This window comes from Myotis nattereri, assembly GCF_964212035.1.
Source record: "Myotis nattereri genome assembly, chromosome: 1".
In the NCBI taxonomy this organism is placed as follows: Eukaryota; Metazoa; Chordata; class Mammalia; order Chiroptera; family Vespertilionidae; genus Myotis; species Myotis nattereri.
Genome location: NC_138075.1, coordinates 222,191,169 through 222,209,490, shown reverse-complemented (window position 1 = coordinate 222,209,490; position 18,322 = coordinate 222,191,169). Strand labels below are relative to the sequence as shown.

General features: G+C 49.1%; 2 protein-coding genes across 2 annotated transcripts in view; one reads left to right on the top strand and one right to left on the bottom strand.

The window, feature by feature from the left end:
* The first annotated feature begins 309 nt into the window (after nt 1–309).
* On the top strand, nt 310–6,193 carry MED28 (mediator complex subunit 28). Its single transcript, XM_081098685.1, has 4 exons — nt 310–495; nt 2,059–2,125; nt 2,763–2,875; nt 4,175–6,193. The coding sequence occupies exons 1-4, from the start codon at nt 337–339 to the stop codon at nt 4,370–4,372; spliced, it is 537 nt and encodes a 178-aa protein (XP_080954811.1). The 5' UTR covers nt 310–336; the 3' UTR covers nt 4,373–6,193.
* Nucleotides 6,129–18,322, bottom strand: part of FAM184B (family with sequence similarity 184 member B) — a 72,817-nt gene continuing 60,623 nt past the window's right edge. Inside the window, exons 12-15 of the mRNA XM_081098608.1 lie at nt 15,232–15,334; nt 14,227–14,331; nt 13,188–13,387; nt 6,129–8,096 (exon numbers count right to left, since the gene is read on the bottom strand). Coding sequence (XP_080954734.1) covers nt 8,003–8,096; nt 13,188–13,387; nt 14,227–14,331; nt 15,232–15,334 — 502 coding nt within the window. The 3' untranslated portion in view covers nt 6,129–8,002. The remainder of the gene's footprint in view (nt 8,097–13,187; nt 13,388–14,226; nt 14,332–15,231; nt 15,335–18,322) is intronic.

Below are 18,322 nucleotides of genomic sequence, written 5' to 3'. Positions count from 1 at the left end.
GGAAGGTTGAGAACCACTGCCAGAGACTCTTGGCCAAAGTTACTCCAAGCAGCATCGTGACTCCCGCGGGAGAGCTCAGTCCAACGAATATATTCTCTTCTCCACTCAGCTGTATCAAATGCGGTCAAAGCCCTCGATTCTCAAGAGAAAAAAGAAAGAAAAAAGCCAGATCCGGCGCGCGGGGAAGGAAGAGGAGACCAACCCCCAACAGCCCGTTTCCCTGACGCCCAACCAACACCTGCTGGTGCGGGGAACTGCCACGTGATCGGAGGCATCACGTGATTCGCGGACCAGCTGCTGCGCAGGCGCAATAGGCCCCTTCCGGCCATTTCGGACATGGCGGCTCCGCTGGGAGGTATGTTCTCCGGACAGCCACCCGGTGCCCCGCCCCCGCCGCCGGGCCTCCCGGGCCAGGCCTCGCTTCTTCAGGCCGCGCCAGGCGCTCCCAGATCTTCTCCGAGCACCTTGGTGGATGAGTTGGAGTCATCTTTCGAGGTAAAAGGAGCCGTGGGGGCGGGGGAGGTCTATGTCCCATCCTCCCTCCGTGCCTGAAATGTAAGCTGCGCGTGCGCAGGTCATCTCCATCCGCCATCCCCGCACCCCGCTTACAAACGGGGAGACTGGCTCCGAGACTGGAAGTCGCTTGCTTTCGCCCCCACAGTGAGTGGGACCCGTGTTCCCCTCGGGGCAGCTGGCGGAGACGCGCGAACGAGCCGTTCCTGGGGGCACGTGGGCTTGAAGCCTGCCCGTCCCCATCGTCAGGGCCCTTCCAGTTCCCACCGGCTGGTCCGCCCCACCCGGTTCCCTTTCCCTTGAGCGCCCTTCCCCGCACCCCTGCGTGTGCAGCGCCGGCCCGCCCTCTCGGGGCGCACCGTTACCCCGCCGCGTCCTGCGCCCTTCCCGCTGGGCGCCACCTCGCAGCGACGCTGCCGTCGTGGGGCCCTTGACCTGAAACGGCCGATTTTAAAGGTGTGCGGAGCTCGCTGCCGGGTCGGGAGGCGGGGCAGCTGGGGGTGAAGGAGGGCGGGGCCCTGGCCGAGATGACCCCCAACAGGAATCAGGCCCCAGGAGCGCCCTGGAGCCCCAACTCCAACAGGAGCCCTCATTCGGAATGTCCCACAGGACGGGGGGTCTTTTTCTGATTTATTGAACGGTTACAGGGAATTAATTGCCTGGGGGGATATTGTGATTTTTCTCCGTTAAATCAAGTGGTGGCACCTGCAGGCAGAAGGGCCCGCCCATCTCGCCCGTGGCCTCAGTCTGGGCCCAGGCCTGCCTGCCTCCGGCCAGGTGCGCGTGCTTCGTGCTGGCAGGGCCCTGCTCTCCCGGGGTTTGGGGGTTCCTTTCTGCCCCCTGTGCTACCCCCCCCCCATCCCGTCCTCTTTCTGGCCCCGCGGCGGTGTTAGGCCCTCTGAGTGGACAGAACTCCCGGCTGAGGCGCACACACACCTGGGTCCGGGGCCCTTTAGGGAGGACTCCCTCTTCGGGGCTTGTTTTCCCCGACGCCGACCTGGCTCTTCTCCTGGGCCCTCCAGGGGGTCAGTAGCGTGTGTTTATGGAGCGCCCGCTTCTGCCGAGCACAGTCCCTGCGCATGGTGAGCAAGGCCGGCAGTTCTCCCGTGGGGGCAGCTGGTAATGGACGGAAAGCAGGGGCAATGGCAGTGGGAACGGGCGGCGGGGCTGGGGGTGGGAGAGAGGGAGGGGCCTGTCCCGGGAGCTGGTGGTGTGCCCGAGTCCCGAGTGGGCGGTGCGGTCCTGTGCGCATCGGAGGGAGCAGCCGCGGGCAGGACTGGACCAGGGTCCGGGCCCTGGTGTGGAGTGAGCGTGGGGAGAGCGGCGGGGGGCAGGAGAGACCGGATGGGGTGCCGCCGACTCCAGCCGCCTGGGCCCAGTCGAGTCAGTTCACCACGTGTCTTCACTGGCACGGTGTCTGGTGTGCGAACCAGATGCCATCAGCTCGTTGAATGGCTTCAGGAGGAGCCGTATCTTACCCTACAGTAGGGTTTTTGATGTGCGAATGACATTTTTTTCCTTCTGTGATATGTTTTGGTCACACAGGCTTGCTTTGCTTCTCTGGTGAGTCAGGACTATGTCAATGGCACGGATCAGGAGGAAATCCGAACTGGTAAGCATGCCCTCTTGTGAGACCTGGTTCTGATGGCTGCCTTTCCACTTGGTGCGTCTCAGTCCTGCTGGTACCCTCAGAGAACGGTTCTGGGGAAGATTTATGCAAATTGCTCGTATACTGCTGGTTCTCTGTTCAGTGTATTAATTGACATCTTGTCATTCATGACGAACCATTCACGATGAACTTTTCATAGCGGCATTAGTACAAAGACCAGTAGTGCGTACTGCTTCTAAAGTAAGTGTTGTTTAGTGTTTGAATAGGTGTGACGGTCTCCTGGGCTTCCTCCTCCCCAAGTCCTGTCCTCAGAGGTGACCAGTGGTTCTGGGTTCTTTGTACTAGATTTTACATGTTAGGTTTTAACTGGAATCATGCTTCTTGCTGGATCTCTGGATTGTTTTTCTTAAGAAGTGTACTGTAGTAAGTCTCTTATTTACCTGATAAAAGTACAAATTATCTGCTATTTAATGTTGGCTAACACGTGGAAGGCTGGGGGTATCATTGCTGTGGCCAAATTTAAAATCCCAGATTACATCTATGAAAAGGTGATGTTTTGATATTCGGACTGTTCATGTATGGGGAGATATTTGTGTCGAATATTTTTTTTTATTTAATATTTTGTGTGTGTTTTTTTAAGGTGTTGATCAGTGTATACAGAAATTTCTGGATATTGCAAGACAAACAGAATGTTTTTTTCTACAAAAAAGATTGCAGTTATCTGTCCAGAAGCCAGAGCAGGTTATCAAAGAGGTATGGCCTCCGTTCTCTCCTCACCTTTCGAAAGAGCACATGTTGTCAGGGTTCCGTCTCTGCTTTAAATGAAATCCCTTTTCCGTTAGCTATGGTAGGTCTTTATAGATTGAGTACAAATGTTGCTCGTTGTCAGTGTTCGTGACAACCTGGACAAGTAGTGGAGGAAAGGGGGTGGGGGAATCAGGGCTTCAAACAGCATTTTCATATGCTGGCTGTCATGGAAGGTGTTTCTTAAAGGAAAGGTACTGCTGCTTGAAAAAGGTCAGAAAGCCAGTCATGCAACTCACTTCGGACAGGAGCTGTGATCTGTGCGTCCCCAGGTGCCCGTACACAGGAAGGGCTTCGTCCGGCTTTGTCCGAGGAACCCCAAATCAGTGTTCCGGCCCAGGCTCCTCCAGGCTCAGGACTTGTCTCAGTCGTGTGAAGCGGGGCATTTGAAGTGTGTTGGGGTGGCCAGGATGACGAGAGCTGCAGTGGCATGTCATGTGCTGGGCCAGGACCTGCCCCCTGCAGTGGGGAAGCGGGAAGACTCGTCCGCCCCAACGGCCAGTGGTGCCTCTACTGAGAAACACTCAATTGAGATGAACGTTTTGTGGGCAGTGTTTGAAGTAACTACTTCCACAAGCTGACCAATTAAAGTATTTTTATTCAATGGTATCCCTGTTGAGAAGGTGAATGGTGAGGGGATATTCTCCTAGTTCATTACATCAGATCAGTTCCTGATTTGAATACTTCAGTAGTAACATAGGGGTGTTCAATAGTAGTTGAAGAGGTGTAAGTAACAGTTTCCTGTTACTAGCTTTATCTCTTGATAAAGAATTACAATGCTAGTATTCACTAAGAAAACTCTTGAGAATGAGACCTTAACACTTCCTAATATGAAATGTCAGAAGAGCGATTGTGGATTCTTTTAAACAGTTCCTGTGTGTTTCAGATTCTCACTGTCCTTCAGGTTCTCAGCAGTAGCCTTTGGACAGAGATACTGACTGCCTGGGACCAGGGTGGGGAAGAGACTGGCTTCTTTTGGCTGCTCTTTGATACTCTGGAATATTATAACTTGGGAATTACTTATTAAAAGAAAATGGATTAAGAATAAAAACTCGCATGTTAGGCAGACATTTGCCGTGGGAAGAGTTGCTTTGGGTTATTCAGATAGGGGAGCCAGGCGGAGTCACGGTGGGGCGTGGTGTGGTTTAGATTTTCTTTGCTTTGAATGTACTTCTTAGTGCTCTCAATTACTCAGGGACTGCGTTTGCTTCTCACGAGGCTGCTCTGACTCGTCACCTTCCCTTGCAGGATGTCTCGGAGCTGCGGAACGAGCTGCAGCGGAAAGACGCCCTGGTCCAGAAGCACCTGGCCAAGCTGCGGCACTGGCAGCAGGTGCTGGACGACATCAGCGGGCAGCACAAGAAGCCCGCCGACATCCCGCAGGGCTCCCTGGCCTACCTCGAGCAGGCGTCGGCCAACATCCCCGCGCCTCTGAAGCAGAACTGAGGACAAGCCGCAGGAAAGGGGCGCTTCTCGGAGGCATGACGTTGGAAGAACTCCGCCGGAGAACGAGACGATCTCAGTTGCATGCTCCCACCTAAAATGTTCCCGTTTTTTATAAGCTCTTACTTTATTATTACTTTATAAAATGTGCATGGCTTTGGTACACCAAGTAAATATTCGTGTTTTTGACAAAATGTAGACTGTTAGTGTGATGCCACTAACATTCCTTTCTATGTTTCTTTTTTCTGCTTGTTTTATTTTTTAAATGTTTGTGTAACTTAATCTGTTTGTATTTTCAGTTTTAGATTAGTTTGTATCATGAGGGAAAAGCTGGTCTGATCTGTGAATCAGAGGATGAGGATTTGGGTTGCAGGCCTTTTATCTTAATTAACCCCCAGTGGCAGTAGGCACAAATGTGTAAATTTGCCACGTTTCCAGACTGTGAACTACCTCAAGAAGAGGAATCTAATACAGCGATGTTTGTAACGCGTCCAGAGCTCTCAGAATGAGATCTTTCGTAAATACTTGGAAGAGGATTGTCATAGCCTAGGTTAGTGCAGTGACATTACAGTAGGATCCTTAAGTTGATGTTGACTTTTATTTGTGGTAAGTTTATATTTTGTGTGATGCCTGCTTACTTTTTGGGGTTGGGAGGCTGCAGGAGGAGCAGTGATGTGTAAATTTTGTCACATTGTGCAGCGAAGCATCAGTCTGAATAGCAGACGCGCCGTTCCCACTAGCACGACTGGGGCAGAGGTGAAGTGTGAGGGTTAGTCTCTTTTTGTTTTGAGTTTTGTTTGCTTGTGTTGTTTGTATCTTGCTTTTGTGGAGCAGAAATTTCCCATAAGGAAGGTTCTTGCTGATGGGTGGTGGTGATAACAGGGGACAGGGCCTGGGGGGGGGGGGAGGGGGAGAGCGGCCTGCAGGGTGACCCTCGGTGACTTCCTCTCCACAAGGAGCATGTGGAGCCTCAGCATTTGGGAAGGTGCTTTACCCTCTCGGTGGTCACAGGGCCAACACGATTCTTTATGGAGACGCTGCTGCTGAGAGACACCCCGGGGGCTGTGTCTGGCTGTCCCTGAAGGAGGCTCTCCTTTCTTGGTTGTTCAGTCTCTGGCTAGATTACATCCCCTTACCCCCAACAAGCACCACTGTCTCCTGAACAGGCAGTGCCTCGGGCTCGGTATCTTGACTTGTTTTGTTTTCTCCAGCCTTGAAGGCCCCTCCCCGTAAGCACTGACATCTGCTCGTGGTGCCGGATGCTCCCTGAAGCCTCCAAATGCCCTCCCTGCTGCCGGCCCCCCCCCCCCCCCAGGACAGCACTTCCTGTCTCCCATCAGCCTTGCTTGGTGCTCCCTCGAGGGTTAGTAATTTGTATGTCTCTCTGTGCCCCTCGTGAGAATTAGGCATTGTTTTCCTCGGAACATGCAGAGATCATGTATTATCTCTTCTACATAGTACTTGCTTCCCGTTGTTGTGCATGTGTGGTATGCAGCCTGAGGCCACGTAGTCCCCTCACTGAACATGTGTGAGTTAAACAAAACTTTAAACGAATTTTTTTTCTCAGATAACATGACTTCAGGGTTGTTAACCTGGCCAGCTCATGCTGATTAGTAGCGCTGATTGGCAGCTTTGGATTTCTTCATTAAAAAACAAATTAAACATTTAGGCATCTTTCAGTAATAAAGCGGTTCTTGGTGAAAAGTTCAGGAACTGTCCTCCTTGGTGCTTAGTGAAAAGACTTTGAATTAATGTATGTATCGTTAATGCCATTTTTTATTAAATTCAAAAAATTTCTAGCAAATAAATAATTTTTCAATTTTTTCTGTTTGTAAATATCATTTTCCTTTTAATGGCATCTTGCTGGTTGGTTGATGAACATAGAAATCCCTCCTTCAATGAGAAATAAGCCATCAGCTGGGAGTTCCCTTGTCTCCTCACTCCCATGACGATAGAAGCATGCAAAAACTTAGTTAACACACATGTAATGATTGCATAGGATCTAGAAATTTAACAAATCTTTTTCACTCACCTGCAACAAGAAAGGAGTCCAAACAAATGCAGAGTGTTGAGTACAATCCTGTCCCTGCAGCAGGTGTTACGCCGAGCTATGGGACAGCAGAATGAAGGGAAGCCTGCTTTGCTAGTCATCAGGAGCTGCAGGGTGGGAAAAGGTTGCAGTCAACAAAAGTAGAATTGTGTGCAGTCTTTAAAACAAGATACAAAGTCTTACAATGCTCACTCTGAGCAGGAAGCAAAAGACAACAATATATTGATACTGAAAAATAATACGGTACGTTACAGGTATGGTAAGTATTTGCAGTTAAAAAATTATCTTATTGGGGCCATGTGTTTTGATTAGGTAGTCAATTTACCTTTAAATTAGGAGTTTTGAGATGTAATGCATTTCTCTCAAAAGGACATAAGTATGTAAGAGGCCACTTTTTATTTGAAGATGATCCGATTGAGGTCATTGTGAACTTTCCATTTCCAAGTACAGTCTTCATCAAATTTCACCCTTCTTTTGGAAAATCAATACAAGTCATAACCATTTTTATCGCCCAGTTGTTTAAAGTTTTATTCAAAGAGCAAAGATTTGACAGTGCCTAGAATAAACAACTGTTCATGGGCCACCTTGCTGGGCCAGCACCAGAGGACAATACATTTTGCCCATTAAAAGATGTATTAAGTTTTGTCAAATCACACTGCTCCTTCAGAGGGTCCGACAGTTCAGTGTGGGCTCAGCAGGTCAGCACCATGGATGGCCACTACCTGTCCCCTTTAACCTCCCAAGCATCCATGCAACGGGGGCGCAACGCATCATGAGGCAAATGGCCCAAACCCAGAGACCAGAGGTTCAGTAGATATTTGACTTGAAAGAACAGATAATCTAGAAACCTTCACAAATGGCCAATTGGCATTGCAGATTGAAACGGGGGTATGACGGGGCGGGGCTCAGTTATTCACAAATCCTGGCAGTGCTTAATTCGAATTCGTGATTGGGATCATTGCCATATTATGTTGCTTAATCCTCATAAAGCCCCCTTCTGAGGTAGGTGTTATCCCCTCTATTAAATAGCTACTTCACGTCCAGAATTAGGAAATCCAAGTGTCAAGGTCTATGGCTGTTGAGTCCTAGTAGCTTCAATTTGCTTGTTTTGTGTTTTAATTGGCTTTCCTGGTTATTCGGAACTTTGTTTTATTCCTCTTCTTAATGAGGTTCGATGTGCATCTTAAATTACATCACTTACATAGAAACACTTTTCAAGTGGATTTGAGTTGCATCCTCGAAAATGAAATCCCTTTAAAAGCAGACCGCGGAAACCACAAAGCGGAGCGCAAGCTATGGACACGAAATACTACAGGCAGGTCATCAGTAACATTCACATTTTCCTATGATGTTTTCGGGTAACACGGGTTCCTTTTACCCTAACGTCAAGGATTTTTAATGAACCGGTGCCACAATGAACAGTATGAAATGTCAGTGCCAAAATTTGTTTAGCTATTGGATGCAAATCATATTACAAAGCAGGTTATTTGGTTGATTGATTTTTTAGTTCATTCCCTCAGTCAGATGTTTTAAAAGAAATTTTTTTTCAAATGTCCTTTCTGTAATGGATCCCAAGGGTCACTTTAGAAAGAAAAGTACTTGGTGAACCATTCCTGGTGGGCAGAGCCCTGTTTCTGCTGGACTTCTTTGGGTTGGGCTGTTTCACCATCTTGTGTCCTAAACAAAAAACAACAACAAAAAGGATTAGATGGTTTTGCAGTTTTGAAAATTACTCAGAAAACATCTTAATACCCCACCATCTTTTCAGGGGAAGGTAACTGCTTCTTTGCTCTTCAAAAAGTGCTGGAACGTGACTGGCCAACATTAGCATCTGGAAACCAACTGTGAAGGGAATGTCTAATGCAGATTTGAAAACCAAAGGTTCTCCATTATTTCACTTAAGATCATGAGGCATATTTGCAGCATTTATTCCAGGCACAAATCTACATATAAAACCCTAATATGCAAATAGATTGAACAACGGAACAACTGAACAACCAGTCGCTATGATGTGTGCTGACCACCTGGGGGCGCACACAGAACATGGTGGGCATCAGCAGCAGGCAGCAGAGCACGGAACATGGGGGGCGTCGGCCGTGGCGTGATGGTGGAGCAGGTGACCGGGAATGCCAGACTAAGGCGGAGCACCAGTCGCTGTCATCGGAGTGAGCCTCTGGTGGTTACTGAAAATTCTTTGCTTCCACGTGCCATGGTCCCACCCAGTGCTCGCACCCACTGCTGGCGCCGGCCCCACTCGCACCCACAGCCAGCACCGAAGCTGCCACTCATACCCGCTTGCCGGTGCCCTGCACCGGTCCCGATCACTCAGCGCCATCAGCAGGTGTGAGCGGCGCCTACCTGCCCTGATTGCCCCTGAGGGCTTCTCCACCTCCCCCTGCTCCTGAGGGGTGATTGGGGTCAGTAGCCTCCGCTCACACCCTCTGACAGCGCTGGTCTGCTCGCACCCACTGCTGGCATCAGCCCCAATGGCTCCGCACCTTCAGCGGGTACAAGCGGGGCCAGCACTGTCAGCATGTGTGAGCAGTGGCAGCAGGAGCAGGGCTGCCGGCAGCAGCCGGCCAGACGGGTGCGGAGGATGGGCCAAGACCCACCCCTGTACCCACTGCAGCCTCGCAGCCCATAGTTCCTTTCAAGGTGCACGAATTCGTGCACTGGGCCCCTAGTTAATAAATAACCCCCCCCCCCAAAAAAAAAAAAACGGTAAAAGAGGAGCATTTGAGATCTTGCTCCCTAGCATATGTTGTCAGTTTGGTTCGAATAAACCCATAAAAATTCTCTACGGGAACAAAAGAAAAAGAAGAAAGAAATGTTTGATCAACACAGCATTATAATTTATGGCTTCTTTAAAAGTTATCTACGGTGTTCCAGCATCACAATGAGGCTGTGAAATTAGCCTCATAAATTGAAAAGGGGAAATAGCAAGCAAGTATGGTGTATACTGGATGAATGGTCTCTATCTGCAATTTTGGCACTTCATATACAGCAACTAGAGCCCTGGTGCACAAATTTGTGCACACTGAAAGGAAATTAATTAGAAGAAATATTTTATTATTGCTATTCGCCCTTTCTCTATAATAGACATGTCAACCAAATTCACGATCGACAATGACAGATGGAAACACATGCGATTGGCGCCGCATATATATATATATGCAATGTATGTATATATATTGAGAGAGAGAGAGAGAGAAACTTGCTTAATTAGACCTGCTTTCTGGTTTAGCTAAACTCTTTCCAGCCCAGGGAAGCACCCCAACTTCTCTTTCAGGTAATTATCAGCAACACAGCAGTAAATATCAACATGAAACAGGTTATTATTGTAGATCAACAGGGAGAAAAAAGAATGAAATATTTAACTGCAGCAGTGTTTGACTATAATCTGCGCAGTGAGAAAACTTGAAGTTATTATCAAGGTTCACCATTTCTTAATTCTTTTCAGTCCAGTCAAGTTTCTAAGCTTTCTAAATCTCTGTTTTCCAGCTAATGAAAAGAAAATAGGATTCCACCACGTCTCCTATCTACCTGCTCCAGGAGTTCTGTGAGGATCAAATGAGATGAGGCACGGGAAAATGCTTCACAGACATTTGGTTAAAGTGTAAAATGTTTGTACCTGGCTATAAAGCAAGTCATGTTCCTGGGCTGAAGAAATGCCAAGGAGGCTAGTCACTAGGGAGAAGAAGCCGGGCGCTATGTGACGTCATTACCTAGTGCCCACAGCGACTGTTCCCGGGCTGGGCTGGGCTGTGGGCTGCATTTTGCGCCCTGGGGTCTCAGCAGCATCGGCTGTGATTTGGTGGGCTGTCCCTCCGGGGTGTGGCGGGGCCTGTGTCCCACTTGGGAGAAGCTAAGTGCTGCTTTGTGGGCGCCAGGTCTGCAGCGCCATTTCTCTGTAAATGGCCAGTATGCGTCATGGCAGCTCTTGCATTGAGTGTCTTCCCCCTGGTGGTCAGTGCATGTCATAGCGACCAGTTGGACGGTCGGACACTTAACACATTAGCTTTTTATATATATGTAGATGGGAAGATAGCCTTAAACACACGTATACAAGTATGAGATGAACCCGGGAGCTGGCTCTAGCAGTTAATACAGGGATGTGCTGGGGGTTCTAGGCCTCAGGTTCCCTAGCTGTGAAACAAAGGTCTGGCCTCATTCAACGACTGACCACCAGGAGGTCCTTGCAGGCCAACACTCATCAAGATGCATGCCGCCCCATTTGCCCAAACAGCCGTGGGCAGGCAGGGCCTTAGGAAAAGGAACATTTTAGGAGTGGCCCTTTCTGAAATGCAAACTTCAAAGCCCAGAATTAAAAATTTTGCCTCTCGAGAACCAAGATGGCGGCATAGGTTAACGCCGGAGTTTGCTGCCTTGAACAACTACTTCAAAAGTGAAACTAAAAAACGGAACGGACATCACCCAGAACCACAGGAACGCTGGCTGAGTGGAAGTCCTACAACTAGGAGGAAAGAGAAACGCATACCGACACTCAGAGGAGGCGCAGTGCTGAAGTCAAATTCTGAGGTGCGGAACGGGCTGGCGGCGGAGGGCGCGGTTGGCGTTTTCAATCGGGAGGGAGTCGCAGACTCTGAGCTCCAGATACGGGCGAGTCTTTAGGGACCCAGACTCAAACGGGAGAAGCGGGACTGTCTGGCTTCGGTCAGAGCGAGTGCAGCTTTCTCTCTGAGGTGTGCAGCGGGTGCTGGGACTCAGAGAGGCAGAGCCCCTGGGGACAGGACTGAGAGCCGCCATAACTGCTCTCTCCGGCCCACCCTGTTGATCCTGTGCGACCCGCCCCGCCCAAGCCCTGCACAGAGGCATTTGCCGGATAGCCTCAGGCAAACGCCAGATTAGCACCTCCCTAGAGGACAGAAGTTCTCTCACTGCAGACACAGCTGATTCTCATAGCCACTTGGCCTGGAGGTCAAACCCTCCCTGGTATTAGCTACAACAATCAAGGTTTAACTATAAGACTGCGCACAAAGACCACTAGGGGGTGCACCAAGGAAGCATAACAAAGTGCGGAGACAAAGAAACAGGACAAAATTGTCAATGGAAGATATAGAGTTCAGAACCACACTTTTTAAATATATATATTTTATTGGTTTTTTACAGAGAGGAAGGGAGAGGGATAGAGAGTTAGAAACATCGGAGAGAGAGAAACATCGATCAGCTGCCTCCTGCACACCCCCTACTGGGGATATGCCTGCAACCAAGGTACATGCCCTTGCCCGGAATCAAACCTGGGACCCTTCGGTCCGCAGGCCGACGCTCTATCCACTGAGCCAAACCGGTTAGGGCAGAACCACACTTTTAAGGTCTCTCAAGAACTGTTTAGAAGCCGCCGATAAACTTAATGAGATCTACAAGAAAACTAATGAGACCCTCGATGTTATATTGGGGAACCAACTAGAAATTAAGCATACACAGACTGAAATAACGAATATTATACAGACTCCCGACAGCAGACCAGAGGAGCGCAAGAATCAAGTCAATGATTTGAAATGTGAGAAAGCAAAAAACACCCAAACGGAAAAGCAAAATGAAAAAAGAATCCAAAAATGCGAGGATAGTGTAAGGAGCCTCTGGGACAGCTTCAAGCGTACCAACATCAGAATTATAGGGGTGCCAGAAGATGAGAGAGAGCAAGATATTGAAAACCTATTTGAAGAAATAATGACAGAAAACTTCCCCCACCTGGTGAAAGAAATGGACTTACAGGTCCAAGAAGCGCGGAGAACCCCAAACAAAAGGAATCCAAAGAGGACCACACCAAGACACATCATAATTAAAATGCCAAGAGCAAAAGATAAAGAGAGAATCTTAAAAACAGCAAGAGAAAGAAACTCAGTTACCTACAAGGGAATACCCATACGACTGTCAGCTGATTTCTCAACAGAAACTTTGCAGGCCAGAAGGGAGTGGCAAGAAATATTCAAAGTGATGAATACCAAGAACCTACAACCAAGATTACTTTATCCAGCAAAGCTATCATTCAGAATTGAAGGTCAGATAAAGAGCTTCACAGATAAGGAAAAGCTAAAGGAGTTCATCACCACCAAACCAGGATTATATGAAATGCTGAAAGGTATCCTTTAAGAAGAGGAAGAGGAAGAAAAAGGTAAAGATACAAATTATGAACAACAAACATGCATCCATCAACAAGTGAATCTAAGAATCAAGTGAATAAATAATCTGATGAACAGAATGAACTGGTGATTATAATAGAATCAGGGACATAGAAAGGGAATGGACTGACCATTCTTGGGGGGGAAAGGGGTGTGGGAGATGCGGGAAGAGACTGGACAAAAATCGTGCACCTATGGATGAGGACAGTGGGTGGGGAGTGAGGGCGGAGGGTGGGGCAGGAACTGGGAGGAGGGGAGTTATGGGGGGAAAAAAGAGGAACAAATGTAATAATTTGAACAACAAAGATTTTATTAAAAAAAGAAAAAAGAAAAAATTTTGCCTCTGAATGGATTCAATGCCGCTTGTCTATGAAAAAAAAAGGGGTGTGTGTATGTGTGTGTCGGGGGTGGGGTCCTGGAATGTGGTACCAGAACTACTCCCTCTTCTAAAGAATGGCACATTCTCTGCCCTTACACAGTCTTGCCGGGACTGCCATCTTCCCAGGCAGGCCTTGACCTGCTGCTCTTTGTATCTGTCCCAGTGCCGGGTACTGCACAGGTGCCAGAACGGAATTCCAGTTTTCCTCCTATTCCGGGAAAACGGGATCACAGCGCCTGCCCCTACCTGGTGGCCGCTTTCACGTCTAGAGACTGGGTGGGCTTGTAAGGCCGACCACCCCCGGGGCTTGGGTCCAGGCTGGGGGACTTCGTGATTGGCGGGGCGTTGATCCGGGAGCTCAGGTCACCGCTCAGAAAGTTCTTTGCGTAGGAGGCGAGGTTGGGCACGCTGACCACTCGGCTGGGCACGTCCTCCATCTTCTTCTTCTGTTTGTGTTAAAGGACAGGCCTCTTAGCGTCGCCCCAAAGAGGTGTTATTGCAAGAGTCAATAAGACCCACCCAACCAAAACCGTGCCCGTGAGGAGGCAGTGCTTTTATTTACGTGCTTCCATATTATTTTTCAAAGCATTTTCCCCTCTAACCTATTTTGTGTTTTAAAAACACACACATGTCCACCCACCGTCTCTTCTCTGAAATTCCTGGGGACAGATGTGTTCTGTAATTCAAAGACCTTTGTTTAGATTTTAAAAGGCACATAACACCCCCAGCAGGGGCTGGGCCCATCTTGTCCTCAAATGCATGACTATTTCTGAAGTGAAACTTACATTTTGTCACAGTAAGAAGGATATGTAAAAATCATAAGTAATCTTATCTCAGGTCAGCTGATACTAGATTTATTGTTCTGTGAGCCATTAAAAAATACTACTTTTTTTGAGCTTTTAGGATTTGTGATAGCAAATGAGAGATTTGGTGAATATTTTTATTGTAACAACTTCCATAAGTATATAAGGAAAAAAATGTCAAGAAGTGGAGGATTCCTGCTCTTCCCACCACCAATTGCTGTTAGAGCCACTATTAATAGTGACACATTTATTTACAGAAAATTTGGAAAAGGCAAAAAAAAAAAACAACCATAAAAAATAAAAATACACATCATCTTCCTAGCCAGACATAAACACTGTTTAAGCATTTGGGTTATTTTCTGTGGGTCCTAGTGAGTCTTCTTTTGACCGTCTCCCAGCCATTGGTAAATACGCTGCAGGTGCCTTAGGAAAATGAAACCAGCAGATCGTGCAATGCACCCGAACCAGCAGAACCGACCTACCTTCATGGAAGGGGTCAAATACCCTGGGTGAGGGTTGAAAGAGAAGGACCGATTCCGGTGGGACATTGCGCTGGGGAACGCCGCGTAGTGAAATCTCCTCTCCTCCTGGAAAAACAGCACGACTGCGTCTAAATGAGCCTAACCACAGGGCCCTGGGTGGCTGTGTGAGGGTGGAAGACAGAGAGAAGGAAAGTCCTGGGGAGGGGAGGGAAGCCAGGCAAACGAGATGCCATCCAGGGAGCTGTGAGGAAGCGCCTTTACTCCTGGGGTCTTTGTGTCCCGGCCCCTCTTGTAAAGCAATGGGCCAGCTTATTTGGAATGCCTTAGGGACGTTAGAGACCCAAGTGCTACCAGCACCTGAGAAGAGCACTGCAGGAAGTTAACAATTAAAGTGCAGAAAGTCAATAAGGAGGCAAAGCAAGCAGACCCCCAGGTACAACCCCTATCTGGCTAATGTTGTTAATGTGTGCCACTCCTTCTTTCCTTCTGTATTATTTTAAAATAAATGGCTACGAGGCCGTGGTGGATGCCTGATACAGAAGCAGAGGGAGTCAAAGAAAGCTTTTCCCTTCAAGGGACCCGGGGGGAGGGGGGGTGGCTTTGCTAACTGGAAAACAGGTGGTCATTTTTACAGAAGATGGATATAGAGTAATTGGCTTGCTTGAATCTGCTGAAATTCAAACCTAAGGCGAGCCATTCTAGATCTTCCCAAATTCTGTTGGCTCATAAAAAAGAGTGATATCAGCCATGGGCAGATGCTGTGGGGCCTGGGAGCAGAGAGACTTTTTTGCCTTCTATTTTCCTGTGTTAATTTTTTTTTAAAGTATGAATTCTTTTGTAGAAAAATAACCAAGGATCTTTTGTAAGGTGGTTTTATGGTTATCATCATTAAAACTTGAGGTGCCCAGTGAAATGCCAGGTGCAGGGGAATGCCCCTTCCCTCCCTCCCTCCCCCAGGAACTCTCAGGCACCCGCGCAGGGCCCCCTGGTAGCCAACAGCCTCACCGTGAGCTGCTTGATGATCTCCTCTCTCTCCTTCAAGCGGGTCTGCAGGCGGCCTATGAGCTGCACGTCCTCCGGCCTGGACTTCTCTCCGGAATCCTTCAGTCTGTTCCAAGCAGACATGCAGTTAGCCCCTCACTGCGACTACTCAGCCACGAGCAGGGGGAAAGGTGATGACGTGGTAGGGACGCCACTGGTGGTCAGCCTGGCCAGAAACTCTCTCTGTGCACAGGAGGGGAAACTGAGGCCCAGAGAGCTTACCCAAGATCACCCAGTGAGCTGGCTACAGAGCTCGGGGTGGAGCCCAGGACCCCAACTCCCAGTGTGACCTTTGTGAGTCCCCCCCAGGGCTGCAGGGCCCAGGAACCACTGGTGAATGTATGCACACAGATGCCGCACACAGTGGGGCTTCAAGAACCAGGGATGCTTGGGAGAGGAGGCCTCAGCAGGAAAGGGCCCCCACCTGGCAATGCCCAAGGCTCTGCTAATACCGACGTGGCTCTGGCGCCATCAGCTGGCCGACAGGGAGTGTGGCATGTGCAGAGCAGTGAGGGCAGCTGGTACCCATAACTCTTCCAGCCTGAAGCCGAGAAAGAACTCTCTGGATGGTGGGGAGAGGGAGGGTTAGGGCTGCAGATGACCCATTGCATATGGTCGATAAGAGGCTAGGTACAGCGGTTCTCAACCTGTGGGTCGCGACCCCTTTGGCGGTCGAACGACCCTTTCACAGGGGTCACCTAAGACCATCCTGCATATCAGATATTTACATTACGATTCATAACAGTAGCAACATTACAGTTATGAAGTAGCAACGAAAATAATTTTATGGTTGGGTCACAACATGAGGAGCTGTATTTAAAGGGCCAGACGGTTGAGAACTACTGGGCTAGGACTTTGTGGTGAGGTGAGTTGGGCTCTAATCCCAGCTCTGTTTTTTTTCTAGCTGTGACCTTGGGTATGCATTTCACCTGAGCCTCAGTTGTTCCTTTAAAATGGGCGTGACATCGGGTGGTTGCGAGGAGAATGAATGACTGGCACGTGGTAAGTACCCATTAGAGCGGAAATTCTGTTTCTTTGTTATGGGGTGAGGCCACAACATTAGTAACAAAGAAACAGAATTTCTGGAGGATGGGGCCCAGAAATCAGGATTTCAAAAAGATTCCCAGGTGGTTCTAATGTGCAGCCAAGGTTGAGAACCACTGCCTTAGAGGGAAGATGGTAAAAGCTTCCGCTCCAGATTTCGGATGATCTGCTTTGTGCTACAGACAGTGGAGGACAGTTTTTCAGAGGGCAAGCCAGGCCCAGGCAGGGGACACTTAGCTTCACTTGGTGCTGCTGGACCTGGTCTCCCTGGTGCTAGGACCCAGTCCTCCAGTCTCTTAGCAGCCACAGAAAGTAAGTCAGACGATGTTACTTCTGCCGAGAGCCTTGCCATGGCTGCCCAGTGTGTTCTGAATACAGTGGGGACTTGACTTACGAGTGTCCCGACTAACGAGTTTTTTGAGATACCAGCTGTCTCTCGGCAGATTTTTTGCATTGAGTTGACAGAGTAATTTGAGTTAACGAGCTCCTTAACGAGCTCGGTCTCAGAACGAATTAAACTCGTAAGTCAAGGCCCCACTGTATATCCAATCTCCTTCCTGCTCACTGTAGCATTTCCTTCATCCCTTGGAGTTACTCCACCAACCTCAGGTTCTACCACTCACCCTCTCGCTCATTCCACGGAAGCCACAGGGCCTTCTGGTTGCTCAGGCTTATGAAGCAGACCCCGGGGCCTTTGCACTTGCTGTTCTGTCTGCCTGAAATGCTCGTTCTCCAGATGCCTCTCTCATTCCCTCGCCCCCCTGTGCGTAGATGTCACCTCCTTAAAGAGGCCTCGTTGCCCACTCTTGCCACTCTCTAGAAACTGATGCTATTTTTTTCCAGCACTTTCACTACGGATATGAAGTTAAATATTTGTTTATTTCTTGTTAGCATCCCCATTATTTGTGAGTTCTATGGGAGCAGTCTTTGTTTTGTTCCCTCCATATCCAGAGCCTAAAACAGTAAGCCCTGAATAAACATTTGTTGAATGAATACATTAATGCTTTTTGTATTATCTATAATAATAAAAGCATAATATGCTAATTAGACTGGACAGCCGAACAATCTTCCGGACATCATTCCAGACACCCTCCGGGCAAAGCTATGGCGGCGGGGGTTGAGGCAGAGGTGGTTAGCGGTGATCAGGCAGGGAGGCAGGTGAGTGATTAGGGGAGATCAAGCAGGCAGGCAGAGGTGATTGGGGCGATCAGACAGGCAGGCAGAGTGGTTAGAGGCGATCAGGTAGGCAGAGTGGTTAGGGGCAATCAGATAGGCAAGAGAGTGGTTAGGGGCAATTAAGCAGGCAGGCAGGCAAGTGGTTAGGGGTGATCAGGCAGGCAGGCAGTGTGGTTAGGGAAGATCAGGCAGGCAAGTGAGTGGTTAGGGGCAATTAAGCAGGCAGGCAGGCAGTGTGGTTAGGGAAGATCAGGCAGGCAAGCGAGTGGTTAGGAGCAACCAGGCAGGCAGGTGAGCGGTTAGGAGCCAGTTGCAAGAGGGCTGTTGGACATCCCCCAAGGGGTCCTGGATTGTGAGAGGGTGCAGGCCGGGCTGGGGGACCCCCAACCCATGCACGAATTTTGTGCACTGGGTCTCTAGTCTCTATATATAAAAGCCTAAGCAACCCTTACAAACTGGTCAACTGGAACAACTGGAATGACTGGAACAACCAGAATGACTGGTCACTATGACGTGCACTGACCACCAGGGAGCAGATGCTCAATGCAGGAGCGGCAGGCGCAGCGGGGCCAGGATGAGCGGGAGTGGTGGGGCACCTGGCCCCAGCTCAGTCTCCTCCCCAGCCGCCTGCCGCTTTGGCACTGCTACATCCCTCGGGGGATGTCGGACTGCTGGTTTCAGCCCAATCCCCAGTAGTCCGACATCCCCTGAGGGGTCCCAGATTGTGAGAGGCTGCAGGCTAGGCTGAATGATCCCACCCGTGCACGAGTCCATGCACCAGGCCTCTAGTCTGTCCATAGGAATAATAATTTCCACCTTGCAGGACAGTGTTGGA

Coding starts and splice junctions, on each gene's coding strand:
- MED28 (XM_081098685.1), top strand. CDS start 337: ATGGCGGCTCCGCTGGGAGGTATGTTCTCCGGACAGCCACCCGGTGCC. Junction 496..2,058: donor AGTTGGAGTCATCTTTCGAG/GTAAAAGGAGCC, acceptor TTGGTCACACAG/GCTTGCTTTGCTTCTCTGGT. Junction 2,126..2,762: donor TCAGGAGGAAATCCGAACTG/GTAAGCATGCCC, acceptor TGTTTTTTTAAG/GTGTTGATCAGTGTATACAG.